This window comes from Lissotriton helveticus, unplaced genomic scaffold (assembly GCF_964261635.1).
Source record: "Lissotriton helveticus unplaced genomic scaffold, aLisHel1.1 SCAFFOLD_575, whole genome shotgun sequence".
NCBI lineage: Eukaryota > Metazoa > Chordata > Amphibia > Caudata > Salamandridae > Lissotriton > Lissotriton helveticus.
The window spans coordinates 105848-130999 of record NW_027611986.1 but is presented as its reverse complement, the minus strand read 5'-3'; the positions used below and the strand labels follow the sequence as shown (position 1 = coordinate 130999).

The 25152-nt window shown below is 45.5% G+C and overlaps 1 protein-coding gene across 2 annotated transcripts in view; it reads right to left on the bottom strand.

Moving 5' to 3' along the window:
• Window positions 1-25152, bottom strand: part of LOC144807486 (retinoic acid receptor alpha-like) — a 123081-nt gene that overhangs the window by 6713 nt on the left and 91216 nt on the right. Inside the window, exons 4-6 of one of the 2 annotated variants that reach the window (XM_078673125.1) lie at window positions 10592-10767; window positions 9558-9734; window positions 8568-8772 (exon numbers count right to left, since the gene is read on the bottom strand). In XM_078673125.1, the coding sequence (XP_078529251.1) occupies window positions 8568-8772; window positions 9558-9734; window positions 10592-10767 (558 nt within the window). The remainder of the gene's footprint in view (window positions 1-8567; window positions 8773-9557; window positions 9735-10591; window positions 10768-25152) is intronic. The other variant, XM_078673126.1, reaches the window with a different exon arrangement.

Below are 25152 nucleotides of genomic sequence, written 5' to 3'. Positions count from 1 at the left end.
AGACCTAGTGGCATGGTGGCGTTCTTGCGCCTTCTCTGGAGATAAAAGAGTTGCAGAAGAGGCGGAGTCCCACTAAGACTTACGTTTTTTCTTAGACCTGGACTTTCCCCATACCCTTCAACCAAGATGAAGATCTGCTGTGGGAATGACTTGAGGAGTGAGAGTAAGTTCTCATTCTTGTCTTCAACCAGAAGCAGGACCCGCATGGAGTTTTGCAGTGCTTCCCTACGAAGAGCCTTGTCTTGCGTTCTCGGATGGCCTTCAGGTGAGCACAGTTCTCACAAGGCTTAAAGTTGTGAGCCGGACCGAAACACCAGAGGCACAGCTCTTCGGGATCTGTGAAATACATCTGTTTGTGACTGTCCCTACAAGTTTTGTTTTTTTTAAACAATATTTTATTAAGCAATAGAAGCAGAGTATTCCATCCGTATTACAAAACAGGACAGGGTCCCTACAAGTTTTAGGAGGTTACATGGTAACTTGCACACTGGGAAATTTTTGGTAGAAAAAAAAAATCAAGCAAGAAGTCTGGAGAAAAAAATTAATGAATGAAGAAAAATTGCAGAACTCAGGATCTGCGAGTGGAGGCCTAGAAAGAAAGAAAATGTCACAGCGCATGGGTGGCATTTGTATGCGGTTCCGTTGTCACTTCCTGGGTGGAATAAAGTCGGCACTGAGTCGTACTATTTTTTGAGTTTTCGGATCCAGTCTTGCGTTTATGGATACTCGCACGATGAGGAATCTGTGGTTAGCGATATCTATCAGAATACTGTGGAGATGAGCTCCTTGTGAAGACAGCCAATGGCTAAAGTGGGCTGAACCATTGGCCCATGCTGTATGCATGTGAATGATATAACAAACAATAGATTAAGAGGGCCGGCTGAAAGACTATGAATATAAATATTTATTTTTTGTGAAATCAAAAGGTCTTGGCTAATGTTAGACCTACGAAATGCACAGAACCTGCAAAAGAAGGAATGTGTGCAAGTTTACATGGCACGATAATAATTAGCATAATATGGAAAAAAATAGGGTAAGGAAATATGGAGTGAAATGGCAGGAAAACAGTGGCAAAAAAGGTGCAGGGTATAGGCTTGTGAAGAGGTAGACGGCCACATGGGTTTACAAAGGTTGGGTAACATAATGAATGATGCAGACGGGGGAGGGGCTGATACAGAAGGGGTGGGCGACCAGATGCCTCAAGGTTTTTTTTTTTTTTTTGAGTTTTATATAGCGCGAACTAGAACCGAACCGAATCAGTTATCAGAGCGCTTTACATAGAACCAGTTACACTTTCATTTTTTTTTTTTTAGGCACAGGGAGATTAAGTGATTTGCCCAGAATCACAGGGGTTATTGGCGTCGTTACCGAGACTCGAACCCAGTTCCCCAGGTCCGAGGTCGAGCGCCTTAGCCGTTAGGCCAACCCCTCTCTATTTTATTTTACACCCTAACGTAGTCTGGTAGCTGTAATTTTGATTCACATCAAAGTGCCTTCAAAATCACACTATGCTGTTGTGTGATACGCAGTATCATGGCTCCAGGCGGCCACACAATGAGGAGGCAAAAAAAGCTGGGTAATCTGGAAATTGACAGCTTACTCCGATACACAGCTGGACACCCATTTAAACCATCCCAGGAAATGGGAGGTGGCACAGATGAGCTCCTTTTTGCTGTGGGGGAGAGTAGCTGTGGCTGGTTAGGTAGAGCAGTAGCTCCAACGGCCTGGGCTGGAAAGGCAAGATCACACAAGCAACACCTCGCTGAAACACAGTGGTGTTGGGTTCCCTGGGGAGACAACCAGGTTTTGACGAGTGGGATCTTATCCCGGATTGGCGATTTATGGAATCGAGGAGATGTCATTCCCTTTTTAGACCAACAATATTACAAATTGGCCCCCTTGGAGAACTTTCGTTACCTGCAAATACCGCACACACTTGGCTGCCGAGAGGGACGGAACTCCCTAAATCTTCACCCCTAGAAGACAGACTGCTAGATGAACATATGCTGCGTAAAGCCACATTCGTCACATATAAAAAGTTGATCAACAATGTCCCTGATGCCCTGTTGTATTTAAGGTATAGGTGGACTCCAGATTCGGAGGCCTGGAAGAGGACGAGTGGAGGGGAGGCCCTAGCATACCCAAGAGAGGTGGCCATATGGGTGAAGTTCCGCCATGTCCAACTAAAAATACTACAGCTCTATGTTCAAAATGGGTAGATCAACTGATGAGTGTTGTAGGCGTGGCTGTGAGCAGATCAGCATCTTTTCCCACACTGTCTGGAAATGCCCACTGATACAATGGGTTTGGATCCGGATTGTGGGATGCATGAGTTCCCTATGCAGTAGCATAGTTACCACCTCTGCTAAATGGTGTTTAATCAATATTTGGGGAGAGTCAGACCTTAATCGCATGGAGGGGACATGGGTTACCTTTGTGCCGAGTGTAGTCAAAAGAAACATTGCACGACTCTGGCGGGTGGACCAGGTGCCGCAACTCAGGCTGGCAGAAAGACAGACTAGTGTATGCAGGCTGAAAGGGTGGTTTACGAGGGCCCTGGCTGCCCACAGAAATGGGCTAAAATGTTGGGGCGTTGGAACGAACATCGAGTTTTATCTGTGATTCTTTTCCTCTGGATGCTATGGAAAGATCTACGTATGGTTATTTGGGATCAAATTCAGCTATTGTCAGTGCTAGGTAAGGGGGGGGGGAGAGCTGCTAATAATATTGTGTGCTGAGATGTCATCTACTTTGTTAATCATGTCGATACACAACCATGTTTTTTCCTGTATTCTTAATACGTCAATAGTAACATTACCAAAACAGTGACTAGTGCACTTAATTTTTGTATATGATGCGAGGGAAGGTGTGGTGTAAAGGTTTTTTGAAAAAAATATTTGAATGTATGAAATGAAATTAAATGTTCATTTACTATTTGTGCTTTGAAAATCAAACAGCAAATACATACATATGGATTGATTTTAGGGGATGCTTCGGTCCTAGACAGGCAGAACACAATCTTTCTGCACAAAAACCCTCAGCACTGGGGTACTACACCAGCTAAACTTTAAAGTGCAAAAGAACTATGAAAGGGGCAAACCCATAGTGCGAGTGTAAACCACAGAGGAGCACCTGGCTGCACTGAATGGAGATGCAAGACACATTACACCTTTAGCAAGATGCACTAGTTTTGCACTGCACATTTACGGGCATCTCTACACGTACGCTGAAGAATGCTCGCCAAGCAAAGTGGTGCTATAGGACTCATTTCATGCCAACAGAAAAGGCTTCACTTTCAACATTCAACTATGACTCACCTGCCCAATAGCTATTGTTAGGAGATAAAACTAGGTTCGCGAAAGAGACCTGATAGATAAAATAGATTTCCTGCCATGGTCATTCCACAGTAAATCACAAGCCAAAACAGTTTGAAGGCTACAGAGACATTAAGCCTTTGCTCACTGACTTATCAGTGCAGCTGGCCTTGTGAAACGAGAATAGCAGACTTTTTGTTTTTAATCGAACATAGAACTCCACTTTTCAAACAGTTATGCAGGTGTGTATTATCTCTGAAACTCTTTCCTAGAATTAGGTTAGACCTTAGAAGCAGAAAATGAGGGTCTGACTGCTTCACCTACAGTAAGGAGACCTGCTTAGCGCGAAGGGCTGCAACTGGGCAGTATATTTTTTAAACCTCACGTTTATTTGTGCATTTTTCACTTTGCTCTTATAACTTCTCGCCGCTTCCCCGGTCCACCACTGACTTCACGTCAGATTGTTGTGGAGGGAGGTCGGGTTGCCGAGTACGCCGGAAGTGAGTAGACTTCCAGAGTACATCCGGCTTAGATAGACGGCCCTTAGGAATTTAAAGAGATGGCTACCAGGACGCGCAGCGGACGTGCGCAGCGGACGCGCCGACGGTGCGCCGAAGGCGCGCCAAAGGCAAGCCCGTCCGCGCCAGTACGTCGCCTCTCGCCAGGAATCCTGGCCAAGACGAGCTGGTAGGTAACATGTATAGCAGGTAAGCCCTTCTAAGCTTCAATACATCATCTAGTGCGTGTACTAAAACCCAACTAGAACTTTTGAATGGCCCTATGCAATGCATCTGTGGGTTCGCATTGCCTAAACCTATAGCCATCTTGCAATTCACCACTACTTGCCAGCAATTAAAGCTACGAATTGCACAGCTGAATATTAGATCGCTAGTAAAACATCATGCTGAAGTTCATGATCTTATTGGGGATCACGCACTGGACATCCTGTTCCTTACGGAGACATGGCTGCAGGATGACATGATCTCTGCTCTTAATCTGGCTGTACCTGAAGGGTACTCAATACATACGGTAAACAGACAGACTAGAGGCGGTGGCATTGCTGTAATACTTAAATCTTATTATCAATGCACTTTCATGAAAGCTGATATAGCCGGGTGCGAATGTGCGCGTTTCAGCATTCTAATTAACCATCATCTAACTCTATCCGGCATCTTGATTTATAGACCTCCAGGTCAGGATAGCGGCTTCACAAGGGCTCTCCTGCATATAGTAGGTGCTCTGGCAATCAGAACTGCTAATTTTCATATTTTCGGGGACTTTAACCTCCATTTTGATCTCACCTCGGATAAAAAAAATAACTGGCCTGTTAGCCGATCTAGCAGCATTTCAAATGTATCAACGAGTCACTAGCCCCACGCATACTGGAGGACATCTATTAGATCCCGTTTTTTCAAACATGGAAGAAGTGGGACCATATGTTGATTATCATGTCTGTGCCATTAAAAAATTCTTCAGGCACAAATAATAATCAAATGGTATATAAACGACCCTGGCAGAAGCTATGCCTTAAAGACTTCTATGCCTTACTGAAAGCAGACCCTCCTGTTCTCTGACAACACGGAGGGGGGATATGAACAGTTCTATTCCTGGTTAACACGAGCTTTGGACTCCCTAATCCCGGCTAGCTGGATTTTAGGCCGTTCCCAAGAACCGAACCCATGGTACATTGAGTCGTTAACTAGCCTAAAGAAAAATTGTAAAAAAATTCGAACGAAAGTGGAGGAAATCGTATGATCTAGAAACAAAAAGACAATACATCACAGCACAATAAAATTATCACAGAGCAATATGTAAGACACGTGCGGCTTACTATGCGAAGGAGATTAGGCTTAGTCCAAATCCTTCCAAATCTATTTTTAAAATTCTAAAAGGATCTTAGCTCCAAAAAAGCATCAACAGAGATGGTTGCTTCCGAAACACACTGTGAAAACTTGGCCTCCTTCTTCGTGGAGAAAATCCGGACGATCTACGGTTCCTTCATCTCCACACCTGGTCTTGCCCCTTGTAACGCAGAGCCAACCCAGAAACTCCTGAGCATTCCAGAAATGACTCAGGACGATTTTCTTAAACTGTGTGGCAAAATTAAATAAGGCTCGCCAGCGGACCCGTTAAGACCTGCTCAATTCAGAGAGGCACCCGCTCTGGTGCTCGACCCCCATCGCCAAATAATTAATGCCTCCTTTGCATCTGCCGTAATACCAGTCAAATGGAAACAGGCATGGGTGTCCCCCATCATTAAAAAGGCCACACTGGACCCTGCTAAGCCTGAGAATTTCAGGCCGATCTCTCTGCTTCCCTGGCCTGCGAAGGTGGCAGAAACACACGTCAATAACATCTTGACAAAATTTCTCTGTGCAAATGAAATCTTGGACGCCTCACAACATGGCTTCAGAGCTGGCCACAGCACCGAAACAGCACTGCTGTGTATGACAGAACATCTCAGGACCATACTGGATGAAGGTCAAACGGCGGCACTGATCCTATTGGATCTCAGTGCCGCCTTTGACACGGTCTCACGTGAGGTCCTGTTGCACAGGCTGAAGGGGGCCGGTATTGATGGTACCGCATTGGAGTGGTTTCGGGCCTTCCTGACCGGAAGATCCTTCTGGGTCTCCACCCCACCATTTTTGTCCAAACGAACGATCTATCGAGCAAGGAGTACCCCAGGGCTCGGCACTTAGCCCTACGTTATTTAACATTTACTTTCAACCACTGGCTGAGATCGCCAAGCAATGGGACCTTTCAATGATCTCATATGCTGACGATACTCAGCTAGTGGTAGCCCTGAGTGAGCCTGTCGCTTTGAGTGTGTCCAAGTTCAAGCATGGCCTTTACGGCCGTAGCCAGCTGGAAGAATCCGAACTATCTACAACTAAATGCCAGCAAGACCGAGGTCCTACTGGTGGGAAAAAATGCGTCGGAATGGGGAGAAGACTGGTGGCCGGAGAGTCTGGGGACCGTCCCTGAGCATAAATCAGAAGTAAAAAACCTTGGAGTCTGGATTGACTCCTTGCTTAACTTCACTACTCACACTAGAAAAGTGGCAGCCACCTGTTTTGGAATCCTACGCAACCTTAAACCCATTTTAAAATTGTTTTGATTCGTCTACACGTCAGCTCATTGTGCAGTCAACCATCCTCTCGCGCCTGGACTATGCGAGCTCTTTGCTCCTGGGGGCCAACCAGGCGGAGGTTGGAAGACTGCAGCGTGTGCAAAACGCCGCTGTAAGAACCTTGATAGGTCTCCCCCGCTTCCATCAGGTAGCAGATACCTTGAAGAGGCTCCATTGGCTTCCGGTGGCCAATCGGATCCAATTCAAGGTCCTATGTCTAGCCTTTAAGATCTTGAAGCTCGCAACCCCGCCCATGCTCTGTTCTTTGTTGACTCCATACGTTCCTCGTCAATCCTTGCGGTGTGAGGGCAAAGATCTGGCAGTGGTACCCAGAATGAAGCGTTCGCGCATGGGAGGCCGTTCTTTTTGTTATTTGGCGGCCAAACTGTGGAACGTCTTACCGGCTCAACTGTGTGGACTAAACGATCTTTTGCCTTTCAGGAAAGCCATTAAGACTCATCTCTTTCCCTTGGATTAAAATCATAGCCAATGTTGTGTTAGGGCCTACTAGATTACGCTGGCGGTAGCCCCTTCTTACTGTTAATAAGCGCCGGGACGCCCCTTAGCTGGGGCAGCCGAGCGCTATACAAAAACTCGTAACATAACATATAGATTAATAAAAGCAATCATATTAGAGTGGAATCTATTATTTACGCTTTTCATAACCATTGCTACTACCATATTATTTGTCTTTGTAGTGGTTACAATTCATATAATGTTCACTTGACTGGGATTTTTATGTTAAAATAAATACTTTAAATGTATCCTTTGTGTCTTTTGGGTTCCTCCACTTGTCCCCATAACATCTCATGTCATTGACTGTTCCCTAGAACACATCTCCCACAAATATTGCTCAGTGTGTTGTGGAATGGTAGCAGTAAAACTGGTTTTCTAATTCAGATTGGCACATTAACTAAGAGACTAAGGGCCAAATGTAGGTGGCCCAATACGGGCTGGTAACGGTGAAATTCGTTAAATTTCACCGTTACCGACCGGTATTTAGGCATTTGAGATGTAGGGAGGATTCGGTATTAAGGAATCAGTAAATACCGATTCCTTAATACCGATTCCTTATGGCCTTGCATTTAAGGAACCGGTAATACCGATTCTGTAAATGCAATGTAGGTAGCACTTAAAACAGTGCACCTCAGCCTTAAGGAATCGCTATTTACCACCAACTCCAAGTTGGTGGTAAATAGCGATTTCCTTTCAAAAAACACTTTTTTACTTTTTGAAACGTGCCATGTGGCACACATCCATGCCCTTAGGGCATGCATGTGTGCCACATGTACATTTCAGGGGTGCAACAGGGTGTCCTTTGGACACACTGGCACCCTTAAAATACCTCCCGGTATTACCGAATCGGTAATACAGAATGTCTTCACATTCATTCCTATGGGCAAAGGAATGAATGCGTAGGTATTCGTTATTACCGAATCTCAATTACCGATTTGGTAATAACGAATATTAAGAATTTGGTATTTTTACCGAATTCTTACCTACATCTGTAATACCAATTCCTAAATACCGAATCGGTAAAATTCGGTATTTAGGAATCGGTATTTCCAAGTTACCTACATCTAGGCCTAAGTCCTTAGTGGCAGGGGGGCTAGATAACCGACCTCTGTGTCTCTAGAAAAATCTAGAGAAGGTATCACTCATTTTTATGATTGGCTTAGAGGAGATTGCATATTTGGACGAAAAAGCACAGAGAGAGATCAACTCCTTTCGCGTCTCTGAACCTGGACTGAGAATTTGGGTCTTGAATTCATCCTATACAGACAGATCAGACCCATAAATTACAGTGATTTCTGGGAAAACATCCACCATCTTACAAGCCATACCTTGCGCAACAAACAGCAGATGCCATGGTGAGAAACCTTGTATATAAACAGCAACTTGAATGTGCCCCTAACATTTGATTGGTGCAGCACCTGATCTATTGTATTTTAGAGGCAATTACCTACTGGGAAACCCCTCAATTTCCCTAACACCATTTTGTCTCCAAAGTACAAAAACTAATTACAAGATCTCATTGTCACAATAAGGAGCATAGCATCTTTCCAGCCTTTGCTCATGCAACATATCACCACATTACATATATGTGCCCCTATACGCACCTCCACAGATCAAACAGATGGCGCTGAGAAGACCCGTCTCTGCGTCATCCATTTCTAGTGGTAGCAGCTGATTGGCAAAGGCGAAGACCAGGTCCGTCAGTGGCCCAAAGCCGGCATTGTGCATCTGAGTGCGATTCAGCGTAAGCCCATCTGAGAAGGTCATCGTGTCCTGGTCAGGCGTATACCGTGTGCAGATTCGCAGAATCTAAAGGTGGATACAGATAGAATCATTGCAAGTATAGGGGGAAGCATAACTTGGGCAGCTGTGACTGCACATTAAACCTGTAAAGCATGGTCTAGCATGACTCTGAGAAGTCGAAGCATACCTCTGAAGAACTTTTACTCGGCAAAACATACTCTGCACCTCAGAGGAGTGGAGCCGCAACCCACATGCATCTCAGAGCCAGGAATCAGCACAACATAGAGAAGCCGCAGCTTGTTACAACTCAGTGGGGCCACTACTTAGCCATGCGGAGGTAGGCCTCAAATCAATACAATATGGTAGCAAAAAAGAAACATTTGATCAAATTTTAGAGTAAATGACTGGCTAGGACTTAGCTCTTGTAATATGCCTCAAAGCCAATGGCCACTGGGTGATTATTCTGTGACAGGCACTGTCAGGTGAAACTTTGGGCAGCCCATAAGTGCCAGGTGAGGAGGACCAAGATATTTTATGCATGTCCCCAGAGAGGCAAAATCTTAGTGTACACTTCCTGGCCATTTAAAATCAAGAGGTTAAGCACAGACCAGGAACCGATGAGCAAAGCTTTACAAATCCAAGGAGGGCCATGCTCCAATAGCAGGTTTTGTGCTTGCCTGATTCACTTTCCTGTACGGGTTTTCCATGGAAAGGTTCCTTTTGGTGACATTTGTGGAAAAATTAAGTGCACCTGTATTAGCAGGAGCTGCCCGATGCACCGCACCGCTCACCTCTTAAACAACCAGTATTTTACAACACAAGTGAAATAGGGAAACCAGGCTGACACATACCAGGATGTCGAGGCAGGCGGCTTTGAGGAGGGTGATTTGGTCGGCGATGGTGAGTGTGGTGAAGCCGGGTAGTTGTTTTGCAAACTCCACCGTCTTGATGATGCACTTGGTTGACAGTTCACTGAACTTGTCCCAGAGGTCGATGTCCAGAGACACCCGCTCTTCCGCACTGTTATTCTGAAAGGAAATCAAGCAGGGATAGATAGACGGTCAGCAGGCTTCAGAGACTAACTATGCAGGTACCAGGACGACAACAGGAAAGCAGGGAGGCATCAAAGGGTTAGAAGGATTACAGGAAAAGAGGGTATGGAATGCGGAGCACAAAAAGTGTCCAATTTTCTAGGAAACGGCCCATGCCCGGTAAATGAGGCTGCCACAGTTGAATAATAGGTATTCGAATTCTGGAGGACTGTAATGAACATGGGCAGACAGGCAACACATATTGCATCCATCATGATCTGACAAGGACCCATCGTTAAAATTGTGGAACAAGGTTAAATATGGAAAGCCAACCATTCATTGTGCCAGTAGGACACGGAGCTAGCTTTAGTGGGCTTTTTTCTAAGTACACTTCGCAAAATATGACTAACTGGAGTCGTTTTAAACGTTGCCAATACGGTTGAAATGGGCCGTGCTTTTTAAAGGCATGCACTAGAGTTTTGTAGCTGCTACACTTGTTCGTTAAAATCGAAAACATTCTTAGTGATAGGCACTAGTATTTTTGTTTTATTGAGGAGATTCTATTAAGAAGGAGAGAAAACGTTACCTTTCCAAGATGGCCGCCACCTTTGTAAGCAAAAAGAGAGGCTTTACTACTAAATGAATGGAGGGGCCAAGGGGTTTAATAAGCCAAGTATTCAGGCCGACTATGGGGAAATGGACGGTACAAATGGTGGAAGGGAAGAAACAAACAGAAGCATATCAGTGAGTAAACAACCAGCGGGACAGCTTTAAGTGTCCAGAATGGGAACAGTGAGGAAGTGAAGAATGAGAACAAAGTGACTAAAGCAAGGCTAGTGCTACAGCCAACTCACTGTAGTGTATTTCCCGAGCTGGCAGAGCGCTGGGAAGGTTTCCTGGTGAGCCTTGCGCACTTTCTCCACAAGATCCTCCACCTCCGGGGTGATGATGTAGCTCTCGGTGCACTCCTGCTTTGGGGCCTCCTGCTTCTTCTTCTTGTTCCGGTCGTTCCTAACGGCTGGAAAAAGCACTAGAATTACAAAGGCTTCACTCAGCGATCTGCTGATAGACGACAATGAAGAATAGCCCTTCCTCCCTGCCCTTTACAAGACCCCCCTTCGCACATTTAACTAAACGACGACATGAAAGAAGGACAAAAGAACAAATGTGAAACTGCAGGACGAGTCTTGGTCCGGAAAAGGAGATGGGGTTGAACAGACCAATCTTATGCGCGTTGAATTTTTAAGTTTCATGCAGTTCAACTACAGCGTGCAGCATTTTTACACCCAATTAAACATACTGGACATTTTTTTAATAAGCAAACACGCACATTTTGTTTTGGAAAAGAAAAAAGTTTTAAATAATACCTGATCTTGAAATAGTACAAACTAAATTAAAACATTAAAGGATTCTGTCACGCACAAGAGTCAGGCATCTCGTTACTTCAGACCAAGTGCCTGTTGCATGCAGTGATTTCCTTAATAATACGCACACCCACACATCCGCGCTAGTGCACAGTCAGGCCCAAGTTGTTCCCGCTTGTGTTTTTTCATAAACCACCCACAAAAGGTAACCTACTCTCGGCTGCATCCCCAGCAGCCCATACAGCCGTAGGGGGCCAAATCTACCTACTTAGGATGCCGCCCACAGGGAGGCCCGAGAGGACTGCCAGGGCTTTAAGTGGGATGAAAAAACTGGGGGGGGGGGGCCTCTCAAAGGGGCGTGGCCAGTGTAATTAGGGGCGTGCCTTTAAAACACGCTAAAAATCTGTGTTTAGCATAGTGTGCCGCCCAACTTGTATTTTGCTGTTTCTGTCATTGCATCCAGATATGTGATTACAACAAGTAACATCATACCTACAACAAGACAGGACTATTGGCTTTGTCAATGGTTATTAGTTGCATAAAATAAATATGCTGCAACTATGGCTTGTTACATATAATATTGAAAACGCTTCCAATTAAAACCCTGGTGACCCTACCACAATGTTGCTGCTCCTGAGTTTCAAAAGGAGAAGAGAAATCCAGAAAGAAAATGACTCTTTTTAAAGGATTTCCCTTCCCCTACAACGGTCTCCTGGCATGACGTTATGCCGTAACTTCTCCACTAGTGAGAAGTGAGCAGTGCGGGCACGCGCACATCTATGTGCTTGCTGTCTCGAAATGGGTCTCTATCGGGCTGTTTTGCGCCATGGCACTTTTTTTCCTGACTGCAAAGTGCTGTCACTGCAGTCCTAAAAAAAAAACGGACCACCTGTGCCAGGGCTCAAAACAGAGCCCGATAGAGACCCGTTTCCAGGCCCCCTTTAAAAAACTGCCGGTGCTCAGACCCCTTGAGACCCGGCCCACTTAAAGCCCTGGCTGTAGTGCCGCTCGTTACTTAGCGAGATCGTATTCGCTCACGCAGCTCAGTGGTGACTGGTCAGTAGTCGTCTGAATCAAGGTGGTACTGCCTTATAACACGCGAGAGAGCTACCCAATACGTGTGTTTTTAGCGCAAAAGGAGTATAGTGAATCAATTAATTAAAAATATAGTTTCTATTGTGATTAGTCTTGTGCTTTTAAGAAAAACTGCATGCATTTACTCCAGTTACTTTGTGATATATTCATTCCCATTAGGTGTGATCATTAGTGGGGCTACTTGGTTTCTGGTAAACGATTGGTGACACAGATGGGATGGTGGAGATTAGGTAATGTTAGTTTACAGGTATAGGCAGGGCCACTGGAATTATGCAGCAGGAAAGGGCCAAATTATGGGGCTGGTTTGAGTAAATTATACAGCTAGAAAAAGGCAAATTATGCGGCCTAATGCAGCACATTTTGTAGTAGTTTAACTTCATTATTTAGTGATTTCTAAACTTGGCAACACTGTCCGGGCATTGATTGCCCCTCATTAGTACCAGTGACTCAAATATAGCAATAAGCAACAGAAAGGTAACCATTCCAGTTTTGTAAAGGGCCTTCCAACATGCGGCAACACTTGTCGCTATATTTTTTGTAACTTTTTAACAATTTGAGCTTAAAACAACATTTTTTTGGTTAGAATCTGCAGACTATGTAGCAGATGATAGATTAAGTGGCAAATCTATAACTATGCGAAAATCGCCACAATCACATAATTCTAGTGGCTCTTGGTATAGGGTTTTAAAGAGGAGAGATTGTGATCTATGAAATGAGGTATCAGCCAATTTCAGAATTACAATAAGAAGGATTAAGGCACTAACAAGACTTTGAGGAGGCTATCCTCAGATATAGAAGGCATGCAGAGGATGGAAGGTTAGAAGAGTAACTGAAGAAAGAAAAGCGAGGAATCCAACAAGTAAATCATGGTCAATTTTTCATGCAGGGTTTTAGCAATGTAGCTGGGTTTGTGGGATCTTTCTGAGATTGCAAGCAGTCAAGTGTTGTAAACTATTGAAAGAAGGATGTACGCTGTATAAAGAAACATTATAAACAGAGCTCCATATCCGGGGGATAAGGGAGCAGCATAACCTTGTGATTCTGAGTGTACACATCATTTAAAGAAACATTAAAAGCGCTAGCCTATTGTGTGACAAGCCTAGGGCAGCCCTTTTAAACAGTCTGTTGTATCCCACCCTGGGTACAGGGTTTGTACACTGCACAAGGGGATTTGGCGCAGAAAAAAAGTCTCACTATTCCATAAATAAAGGTTTCCCCTCGCTCACTAAATAAGAATTATTTGGCACTGGCCGAGTGTCTCGTCAATGCGCAGTCACATTTATACTCAGTTTTATCACCTAATCCCATGCAAATGTATGTTGTATGTGTTAGTGTATGTGGCTATTGTAGTATATGCATTGTACTTATTATAAATGTTACACTGAGGTATATGTTTCTAAATCTCCATATGAAGTGTGAAAGGTCTGGAGATCATACAAAGAACACGAAAGCTCTATCACAAACAGCTAGAAAGAGGATACAGACAAGCTTTAGTTGTCCAATGCTACCTTCTGGGGCTGCATAAAACCACAACCATTTCATCATAAACAAACTTTCATAGTAATGGATTCCCAAACTGCTACTTCTTCAAAAGAAGGTTGTGCAAGCAGTGCAACATTACACAACACCTTGGTTTCATCTCTTGCTACAGCAGCTGGCACTAGAACATAGGAAGTGGGGCGGATTTCTGTGGAGCCATGTATTGCGCAGAGTGAATCATCAGTAGAGGAAAGACCTGCACAACGACAAAATCTGTCCCCAAGTAAACATTGCCCCCTTATGTTTAATAGGTGGTGGCATCATCTTTGCTATATGTTTGGGGTCATACTGTGTGAACTCTTTAGGCTAGAGTTCTCTTCCAGGGGATACTCATTAATAGTCATAAGCACTGAATAATCTCCGCCCATGAACGGGAACCCGGAACACATAATAAATATATATATATATATATATATATATATATATATATATATATATATATATATATATATGTGTAAATATATAACAATATTACATAGTACTAAACAAATTATACACATATATATGTATAAACCAATAATATGCAGCCCAACATAACACATAGGCTAATAACGCCATCATTACATATTTTCTGCAGTATGAAAATAAACTATAAAAACAATGCAATAAACAGGCATGAGCCTAAAAAGCATTCCATAATCAGCAAAAAACCTTTTATTTCATCAAAGAATTTGTAATAAAAGGCAATTAGCCTAAGAAGGCTGCATACAGAAAAACTATCCCTGTACAGAAAATCAGACTGACACCTCGCCTTTAAGGCCTCCAGGGGAACTCTGGGAAGAAGATGTCCAAAACAGATCCTCATTCTGTTTGTGTGGTTTGTCTGCCTTCCACACATGATGTGGAAAAATGTTACCATTGCCTCAAGCTTTCTAGCAGAACTTTGAAGGAAAGAGAAAAGGTTCGGCTTTTGGGGCTTATGGAGAGAGAAGGACGTCGTGAAAAGGGGGCAAAGAGTGTATTGTCATCTGCAAGGTCCCCTTCTCAGTCAAAACGTCGAAGATCTGCTTCTCCTGAAGGTAAAAGCAAGAAAAAACGACATCAGGAAGCGTCGACGTCGAAGAAAGTAAGTAAGTGTGACGTCGAAATCAAGATCACCGTCTACGTCGAGACCAGAGAAAACTGCATCGACGTCGAAGACATCGCCGGTGAGGCATAAGTCGGCGTCGAAGCGGAGATAGAGGTCACCGTCGAGAAGCGTATCGACGTCGATACATCTGGTGTCGGTTGCTGTGAGGACGACGTCGAGAGCAAGGCGTTAGACGTCGAGAGAGAGAGAGTGCGGTCGACATCAAGAGGAAGAGTGAGATCGACGTCGAGAGACGAAGGTACGACGTCGAGACCTGAAAAGAGAAGATTATCCAGATCGCCGTCGAGACATGGTTCGACGTCGAGGCATGCCTCGGGCTCGAGGCTTGAGAAAGACCAGTCGACGTCGAGAAAATGTCCGACGTCGAGGAAGTCGAGGCCTCCGCCACCTGTCTCACGGGCGGCGACGAGGCATTCTAGATCTGCCTCTCGGACCGCTCATAGGTCTTTGTCGAGGTCTGAATCAGCTTCGAGGGTGCTGGATGACCCTCCAAGGTCTGCTTCACACGGCCTGAAGTCAAGGGCATCGGTGGACAGATCTCCAGTGGTCGGAGCCTCGCCACACCAAGATTCTTCAGTGGTGGCGCATTCTGACTCGATGTCAAGAAAGTCAGGTCAGGAGAAAGACAGTTGGTTTCCAGAGAGGTGCAGTCTCCAGCTTCTGGGTCTCCACATTCAATTCGGAGTTCTTCCTCATCTGCTTCTTCCTCTTCACTGGGAATGCAAATTGTGCAGGTTTCCCCGGAGGGCTCTCCGGTGCGTAAAACACCACCTGCACGTATGTCTCCAAGATGGCTAGAGAGCATCCGTCATTGGAAAATGCAGCCAAGGCCTAATCAAAGACCACTTACTATGGAGGCTTCCAGACCACCGGCTGGTGGGTCTCCAAGGAGATCCAGATCTCCAGTGAGAAGGCGTTCGCGCTCTAGGGAGCGCAGTAGGCATCGATCTACTACCCCTGAGAGAAGACTTAGATCTCCTGCTTCTTCCTCTCCAACAAGGTCTTCTTACAGAGACTATTCGCCCACGATCTCATCAACGCCACCCTCTAGGGTTTCGCCTGTGGATGATTTAGGAACCTTCAATGAAGTATTGTGTCGTGGGGCTAGCAAATTCAACATTACTATGACAGTGCCTCAGGTGAAGTCTTCTGTCACATTTGAGACTTTACATCATAAGTCCTCTGCTAGGCCTCTTCTTCCACTGGTGCCTGGTTTGTTGGAACCGGCAATGAAGACATTCTTGACGCCAGCGACAGTGGGATAAGGGCCCTCAAGAATTGCAAAAAAATATAAGGCACCTGCTCAAGACCCCCTGTTCCTGCGCACAGATCCGCCACCAGATTCACTCATAGTGGCGGCAGCCAGGAAGGCCCATTCGGCTACGTCTGTCTCATCTGCTCCACCGGAGAAAGACAGTAAAAATATGGATTCCTTGGGCCAAAAGATGTGTAACACAGCTGGTTCTGTCATGAGAGTGGCCAGTGCTGAGGCTTTGCTGGGTCGCTATGATCGCCTGTTATGGGACTCTATGGCGACGTTTGCGGAAAGACTTCCAAAGGAAGATGAGAAAGATTTCCTGGAGATTGTTGAAAGATTTCCTGGAGATTGTGGATTGGTGGCAAATCAAAGTATAAGTGCGGCTGCGGATTCGGCTGATCTTGCAGCGCACGGTTATGCCCACGGCATATGCTCCAGAAGATCGGCTTGGCTACGTCTCACGGGTCTTAAGCCGGATGCCCAAAGAAAAATAGTTAATCTACCCTTCAACGGGTCGACATTATTTGGATCTCATGCGGATGATGAGATGTCCAAGATGAAGTCGGAGCGGGACACTCTGAAGGCAGTGGGCCTGGAGAAGAAGAAAGACTTCCGCCGCTTTCTAATTTTCGTCCTTACGACAAGAGGTCGTTTCAGCAACATGGGCAATCGTCAAACTGGTCTTCGCAAAATCAAGGCCAGAACCAACAGAGGTCTCAGTTTCAACAGCGCAGACCTGGGCGAGGCAGGGGAGGAAACAGACAACAGTCCTCTGCTGCAAAACAGCCTCAGAAGCAATGAGAAGAAACTTCCTCCGCAGCCGTGGTCCACTCCGGTAGGAGGAAGCATTGCGTCATACTTGGGATGAGTGGAGAAGATTAACAAAAGACAGGTGGGTCAACGGCATTATCCAAAATGGCTACCTCCTAAAATTCAAGAAACCTCCTCCCATTATCAGTCCGAAGACAATGTTTCATCACAATCTAAAGCTTTTGCAAAAAGAAGCAAACATCCTTCTGTGCAAGAAAGCAATAGAGAAAGTTCCTCGTCCACAGCTAAACCAAGGTCTGTACTCCAGTTTTTTTCCTGGTGAAAAAGAAAGGTCCTAAAGCAGAATTCAGGCCCATACTGGATCTGAGACTGTTGAACAGATTCATTCGAAAGGAGAAGTTTCGAATGTTAGCGCTCCATCAAATATTCCCTCAGTTACATCAGGGGGACTGGATGTGTTCCATCGACCTGAAGGATGCATATTTTCATGTTCCAAACTCCAAAAGGCATCGCAGATTTCTCAGGTTTCAAGTGTCTGTTCATCACTACCAGTATGCAGTACTTCCATTCGGGCTAAAGTCAGCTCCCCGAACGTTTTCCAAGTGTATGGCGGTGGTTGCTGCCTTCCTTCGGAAACAGAATTTTCATTTATCCTTACTTGGACGACTAGCTCCTAAAAAGTTCATCCCAATCTCTGTTGGAAGATCATCTGTCCATATGTCTTCATCTCATGCACAAGTTGGGTCTCCAGGTCAATGTCAAGAAATCGATTATGAACCCTACTCAGCGGATCCACTGCCTGGGAGCTCTTCTGGACACAGAAAGAGAACGTGTGTCCTTCGGAGGAGAGGTGGTTATCAATCAGGTCAGTGTCAACTGCTTCATCAATCCACTTATCCGACAGTTCGTCAAGTATCTTCTCTTCTGGGATCCATGGCATTGTGCATCTTCATACTTCCAAACGCAAGATTGCACATGCGTCCTCTGCAACAGTGTCTAGAGGATCAGTGGAGTCAGACGACGGGATGCTGGGAGGATCGAATTCTTCTTCATCAGTCCGCCAAGGACTCCATCAGGTGGTGGATGAAGAGATCACACTTGATGAGGTGTTCCGTTTCATCAAGACCCTCCTGTTTAGACTCTGATCACAGACGCTTCACTCCAGGGTTGGGGTGCTCATATGGGCCCTCTGCAAGTACAAGGGCTATGGTCCGACTCCGAGAAGGGCTATCACATCAACCTGCTGGAGCTACGGCTTGTTCATATAGCCCTCAAGTCCCTGTTTCCATCATTCCAGTCTCGGTCCCTCCTGGTGCAAACAGACAATACAACGACAATGTATTATTTAAAGAAGCAGGGGGGTACCCGGTCCAGGACTATGACCATAGAAGCCCAGAACATCTGGAATTGGTTACTAGCGAGAGACTTGTTGATAACAGCTGTGCATCTGCCGGGAACTCTCAACTCGCAGGCGGATTTCCTAAGCAGAGACTTCGTCGAGGCTCACGATTGGGTTCTCAACTAGGAAGTCACAAACAGTATATTCCAGGCATGGGGACACCAGATATCGATCTGTTGGCAGATGCGGAAAACGCAAAATGCCCCGTCTTCACGTCCAGGTTTCCCCAGAACGGGTCTCAAGGTAATGCCCTTTTGATAGACTGGTGTCAGAACTTACTGTACGCTTTTCCACCGACCCCGTTGATACCAACAGTAATCAACAGGATGTACAGAACCGACTCCAGGATGATTCCGATTGCCCCCGAGTGGCCACGCCAATGGTGGTTTCCAGATCTCTTTCAGTTGTCGGAAGTGCCACACAGGATATTGCCGTGTCGCCCGGATCTTCTGTCCAAGCAGAAGGGGAGAGTGTTCCACCCCAATCTGTCCTCCCTGCGCCTGGCAGCATGGCTCCTAAAGTCATCCAGTATGGAGACTTGCAGTTGAATTCTGACTGTATGCACATCCTTAAGGAGGCGAAACGGCCTTCTACAAGGCCACGCCAATGGTGGTTTCCAGATCTCTTTCAGTTGTCGGAAGTGCCACACAGGATATTGCTGTGTCGCCCGTATCTTCTGTCCAAGCAGAAGGGGAGAGTGTTCCACCCCAATCTGTCCTCCCTGCGCCTGGCAGCATGGCTCCTAAAGTCATCCAGTATGGAGACTTGCAGTTGAATTCTGACTGTATGCACATCCTTAGGAGGCGAAACGGCCTTCTACAAGGAAATCCTATGGATTTAAGTGGAAACGATTTTATCTGTGGTGTGAGAGTAATGGTTTTGATCCTATCCATGGTCAGGAACAGGTGATTTTGCCCTATCTCTTACACTTAGCAAGATCTGGTCTTCAATTTAATTCTATTAAAGTCCACCTTGCTGCGATCACAGCCTACAGAAAATCGCCTACTCAGGCCTCCTTCTTTAGGATGCCTGTAGTAAAGGATTTTCTGGAAGGTTTGAGAAAGGTGTATCTGCCAGTCAGGTCTCCTTCTCCACCGTGAGCGCTTAATGTGGTGTTAACTAAGTTAATGGGTGCTCCTTTTGAACATATACATATTACTTCCTTGCAACACTTAAATTGGAAGGTAGCGTTCCTGGTAGCTATTACTTCTGCTCGTAGAGTGAGCGAGATTCAGGCTGTGTGTTGCAAAGAACCGTTTACTGTGTTTCATTCTAATAGATTGGTACTCGGGACACATCCTGCTTTTCTGCCCAAGGTAGTGTCAGATTTTCATATTAATCAGGCCATAACCTTGCCTACCTTTTTCCCAAATCCTACCGGTCCTGCTGAAAGAGCTCTTCACTCCTTAGATCTGAAGAGGGTCCTTAAGTTTTACTTGGATAGAACAAAGACTTTGAGACAATCAGACCATTTGTTCATTAACTATGGTCCTTTTAATACAGGCTCTGGGGCATCTAAGAGGTCCATTGCTAGATGGATTGTTTCTTGTATTCTTCTAGCTTATCAGTTGTCAAATAGGTCTTTGTCAGTAAGACCAAAGGCGCATTCTACAAGAGGGAAAGCTTCTACCATAGCTCTCCTTAGAAACATTTCTATGGCATAAATTTGTAAGGCAGCTACTTGGCGTTCAGTGCATACTTTTACTCACCATTATTGCCTTGACTCAGACACACAGGCAGATGCACAAGTTGGGCAAGCATCTCTCAGAAATGTATTTGCTAATTCTAGCTGAGATCTGTGTGTTACAGCTGTTATTATTTTTTCTGTTCGCCCGCGTTTTGTGGGTACGAGCTTGCTACTCTATTCAGTGCTTATGACTATTAATGAGTATCCCCTGGAAGAGCAGGATTAGTTACTTACCTGTAATCCTAGTTCTTTTCCAGGGGTATACTCATTAAAGTCATAAGCACCCTCCCGCCTCCCAGGGCGAGCAGTAGCTTTATGGTTTTTTGAATATAGTAATAATGTATTTCTGGATGCAGATACCTGCTAAGTTTACTGTACCGTACAAAAGAACTGACCTAACTGTCACCTGTGGTGCATGATGGGAACAGAGTTCCCCTGGAGGCCTTAAAGGCAAAGTGTTCAGATTCTCTGAGGCCTTAAAGGCGAGGTGTCAGTCTGATTTTCTGTACAGGGATAGTTTTTCTGTATGCAGCCTTCTTAGGCTAATTGCCTTTTATTACAAATTCTTTGATGAAAATAAAAGGTTTTTTGCAGATTATGGAATGCTTTTTAGGCTCATGCCTGTTTATTGCATTGTTTATATAGTTTATTTTCATACTGCAGAAAATATGTAAAGATGGCTTTATTAGCCTATGGGTTATGTTGGGCTGCATATTCTTGGTTTATACATATATATGTGTATAATTTGTTTAGTACTATGTACTATTGTTATATATTTACACATATATATATTTTATTATGTGTTCCGGGTTCCCGCTCATGGGCGGAGATTATTCAGTGCTTATGACTTTAATGAGTATACCACTGGAAGAGAACTAGGATTACAGGTAAGTAACTAATCTATCTCTGACTTTCACTAACTTGGACAATGGAAAATCATATCCCTACCCTGAAGCAGAAAATCAGGATGATGGCCAACTCAAACACTTAATTTTATCAGCATGTTGTGCCTTATTGCACCACCTCGTGGTTGGGTATTGACCATCATGTTAATCCCCAGCAGACTCAAGCAGCCAAACTATGCAATGTATTGTATCTGATACTAATGTTCGCACCACCGCCTAGGAGAACTTGACTACTTCGCCGAAGCAAAGTGAAGGAAACTATAGGTATCTGTCTAACTTTGAAAGGCCCAGTAGCCAGACAGGTGCAGCACCAGAAGGCACAGCATGATGCACCAACTTTGCAATGGGGAGAATTTTTGTTTAGATCTATAGGATGGGAAGGAGCATCAGACATCCTGATGACTAGGACAAGCTGTCCACAGTAACCCTGATGTTTTACTGCCAGGTTCCCATCAGGACAGTGGCAACCCACCTGAGCCTACCTACCCCTTGCAGCGAACACATCTCATCTCTGGGAACAACTGTGCCCGAGCCGCTTACTGTAAATCAACCTCGCCCTTGATCCACCCGCTCCCCCACAGCTTTCCAAAGACAGATGCTAATGTCTAAGGGCAGAGATGCCGAAATTAAGGTGGTAAATGAAATACTCCACATGGCTGTGCAGAGCTCGCTGCAGTGGCTGTTAATAACTCTGACAAGCTGGAGCCAAACAGCAGCATTAATAAAGTGGGAAGGCAAGGGGAGGGTGGGGAGAAAGATGTGGGAGTGAGACAGACCTACTGGATTTGAGAGAGAGAGAGAAACATACTTCCTGGGGGCTGCTGGGCACAGTCGGTCTGACCTTCTCAAATCGTGCCACTTTTTCCAGGCATGGAGAAGATACTCCATTTCTTACACCAATTTGTGAGATTGGAATCAAACTAGCCTATCTGAAAGGCCAGTTCCCATCAATGCAATAGAACTATGTTACTCCCGAAATCCCACAACGGACACCATTTTTGAGGGCAGCGACGGACTGGACACAGGAAATTCAAGAATTTTGCTACACACCGGTAGGTCTGTGACAGAGTGAGCTAGACACATATTGCTCTTCACTGCTCACATGCTGGCCCGGATTTACTAAGCCTTTGCATTGCCCTAGCGCCACAAAGACTTTAGTAAGATTTACAAAGCCATGGAAGGGGCGATGTGCGCAGACCTGTGTGACTTTGCAAAGAAATGCAACGCAGTGGTTAGTGGTAGACGTTCCATGGCATTTCCAGGCATCCACCAATGTAATTTGATGCAACCCCAGATGTACTGAAATCAGCAAACCTGGAATTGAGCCAAAACAGTAGACCACCTTAAAAATGGCGTAATGAGGAGAATTCGGTTCATTTCTCCTTGTTACTTCCTCTTTCAATGAGTGATGCACTCCACATCACATAGCGGAAATTGCCTCTTGGCGTGTTTTTGTGCAGGAAGGCAGCCAGCCCTTACTATACAAACACAACCCTGCCCGTAGCACAGGCATCTTTGCACCATAGGGCAGGTAGAGAGCTGAAGAGCGTCATAGCTTAGGAGATATGGCACTGTTCAGCGCTCTCCCATTCATGGAACAGTGCAACACATGAGCTTGCCCCCCTGCGTGAACTTTTAATTAATATGCCCCTCTGTTGCTCTGCTCTCCCAATGGAGAGCCAACACGTCACATCCTTTATTAAAAATAAAAAAGTATAAAAAGGCACGCTGCGATCAGTGCGGAGGCATACCGGGCCCGTCACCCTAGACGCTGTTATAGCAGTTCTCCAGGCAGCAAGTCCCGTCCTGAGCAGAAACGTACCTTTAGTTCCCCACACAAAGTCGCCGTTGTGCCGCTGGTGAACTGAGACGGGCACAGGGGCGCTGTTCTGGGGCCACAGTGATGGGGGAGGCTGGGGCTTCACCCCCAGCCCCCTTGAGGGGACGAGATTACCCGAGCTGGAGCCGCAGAGCGCTCTCCGTTAAAGAAGGGATGAAGCTATTACTAAACCATTACTCCAGACGCGTAATCAGTCACTCGCGGCCCGGAAAATTTAATAACAGAGAAAAGAAAGAGATCGAGGAAGAGGGGGGAGAGGGTAGGAGAGGCAGGCAGGCTGGAATAATTCAGAAATCACTCATGTCCTCTCTGCAAATTCAATAAAGGGGAGAGGAAAAAAATGCAATGATAATTCGGGAATGGAAAATTGCAGCCGTGACAAGACATCCGTCAATCGGGTGGAGGCGGGGGAGGAGGGAGCTTTAATTCTATTGAAACCAAGAAAAATGAAGCAGGATAAAAAGGAGGGGGTAATGGGGTAAGCACAGGAAAAATGAGAAATGCTGAAAGCCGCCAGGCCAGGGTTAAGGAAAGAAGTGAGACAAGAAGGCGGTCCTAGGAAGGGGGCGGGGAGGCTGGCAGGCGCGTCACCCAGCGACTTTCCTGGATACTATTATTGTCTGGATGCTGCCAGCAGGGAAAGGAGGGCTACGCCATTGCAAATGAGGTGAGGTCGGGTTACTGCAAGTACAAACATTCAAGCGTGCAGCATCACAGCACGGTGCCCTATCCTGACACCAAGGAGCGATGGGCACAATGCCTGGTATGAATCTGGTAGGAGATGGGCACATGCTTCGGCGGCCTAGACCCACATGCTCACAGCCCAAGTGTGCTGTGAGGGGCACAGGGAACTAGGCAGAGGCCTATGCAAGACAGGCGGGGTACAGTCACTAGTTTAGTAAGAAAACAAGAGGGGCGGAGACCCCTAGGAGTGGGAGGACGAGGACCAAGGAATTTTGTTTGAGGGTATAGAAAGCTAGCCATAGCGGTATGGAACGTTTACAACGCGGTTTTATCCACGATGGACGTTACAACCCAAGTCTTTACAGCCCAGGGGCCTTCTTCAGTGTTCTACAAAGCAGGAAAGTCAGTGCTTAACTTGAGACAGTAGCTTCCGGTGCTCGGCACTTAATTGTCAACACCTACACTAATGGCAGTCTGCCACATGGTGGAGCCGTTTGCCTAATTTAGAGACAAGAACAACAACAGTTGTTTATTAAGTCAATATACATTAAAAATGACATACCTGCTGCCAAAGCCATTCTTAGAACTTCTAGGTCCTGGAATAGTTCGGATTGTCACACTTGTAGGAGTGTGATGGTTTGCAGTTGTAATTGGCAGTGTTGACCACAGCAAAGGGACAGTGCAAGCAGAAGTGGCCTTCTGACAGAGACCCTTGCATTTATGTATGTATTTTTAACTAATTAAGCACAAGGGTCAGCATTTTAAGATATTATGTGTTAGGAAAAATAAGAGGTGCAAGTAATTTTAAGAGTTCGAGGATGTGTAAAGGTACAGGGCAGTAAAGTTTTCCAGAGTGTTTAAGGGTTTAGGGACAGAGCAGGGGCAAGTAAGTGGGGGGGTTTAAGGTTCAGGAAAGGTAAGAGTACAGAGTAGTATGGGGTTTTAGAATAGGTAACGGCACAGGGTTGTAAGGCATATTTAGGGTTTCAGGGATGGGTAAGGATATAGAGTAGGAAAGGACTTTAGGGTTTAGTAATGGGTAAGGACACATGATTTTAGGGGGTTTTAAGGTTCAGGCTGGGGTAAATAGCAGGTTAGAAAGAGTGTGAGCGTGTGTGTAAGTAAAATGGGGATTAGTGCGGAACCAAAAATCTAATCCTTTACAACAACAAATGCGTAGTAAAGGTACAACGACGTAAAACAACGCTTAGTAAGTAAAGGTCAATGCTTTGTAAAGTCTGATATTCGACTTCGGCAGTAGGCGTTTTATAGCAGCACAGAGGAAGAATTTTCTCGAAGTGCACTCTACCAGCGCGGGGAGTGGGGGGAAAGGAAAGTAAGATAAAAGAGAGCAGCTGAGCGCTCGGCCAGTAGAAAGAGGCCCACGTCCTAGCATAGAGTGCACTCGTGCAGTAGCTTGCTCTCTTTCAGCACAGGGTGATAGCTTGCCCGAGTGCACTCCTACTACTACAGATCGGGAAAATCAGAGCATGGAGTTTCAGGAGGGAACTAGTTTAAGAAAAATCGCCCAGAAGAGAGCAAAAAGCTCACCCCCACGCGATTTACTTGCCCAAAGGGTGCGCTCGTTCCAGTGCACTTTGCCTGCAGGAATGAGAAAGCACACAAGTGTTATCTTGCAGCATAGTGCCACAGAGAAGAGAGCGATCACTTGACAGCGCTCTACCTAGAGTACACTTTTTAGCACAAAGATGCGAGTGCTCACTCAAGTATGTACAACTTGCACTATTCTAGCACTCTTGCATGTGTATGGATGGTAGGGCAC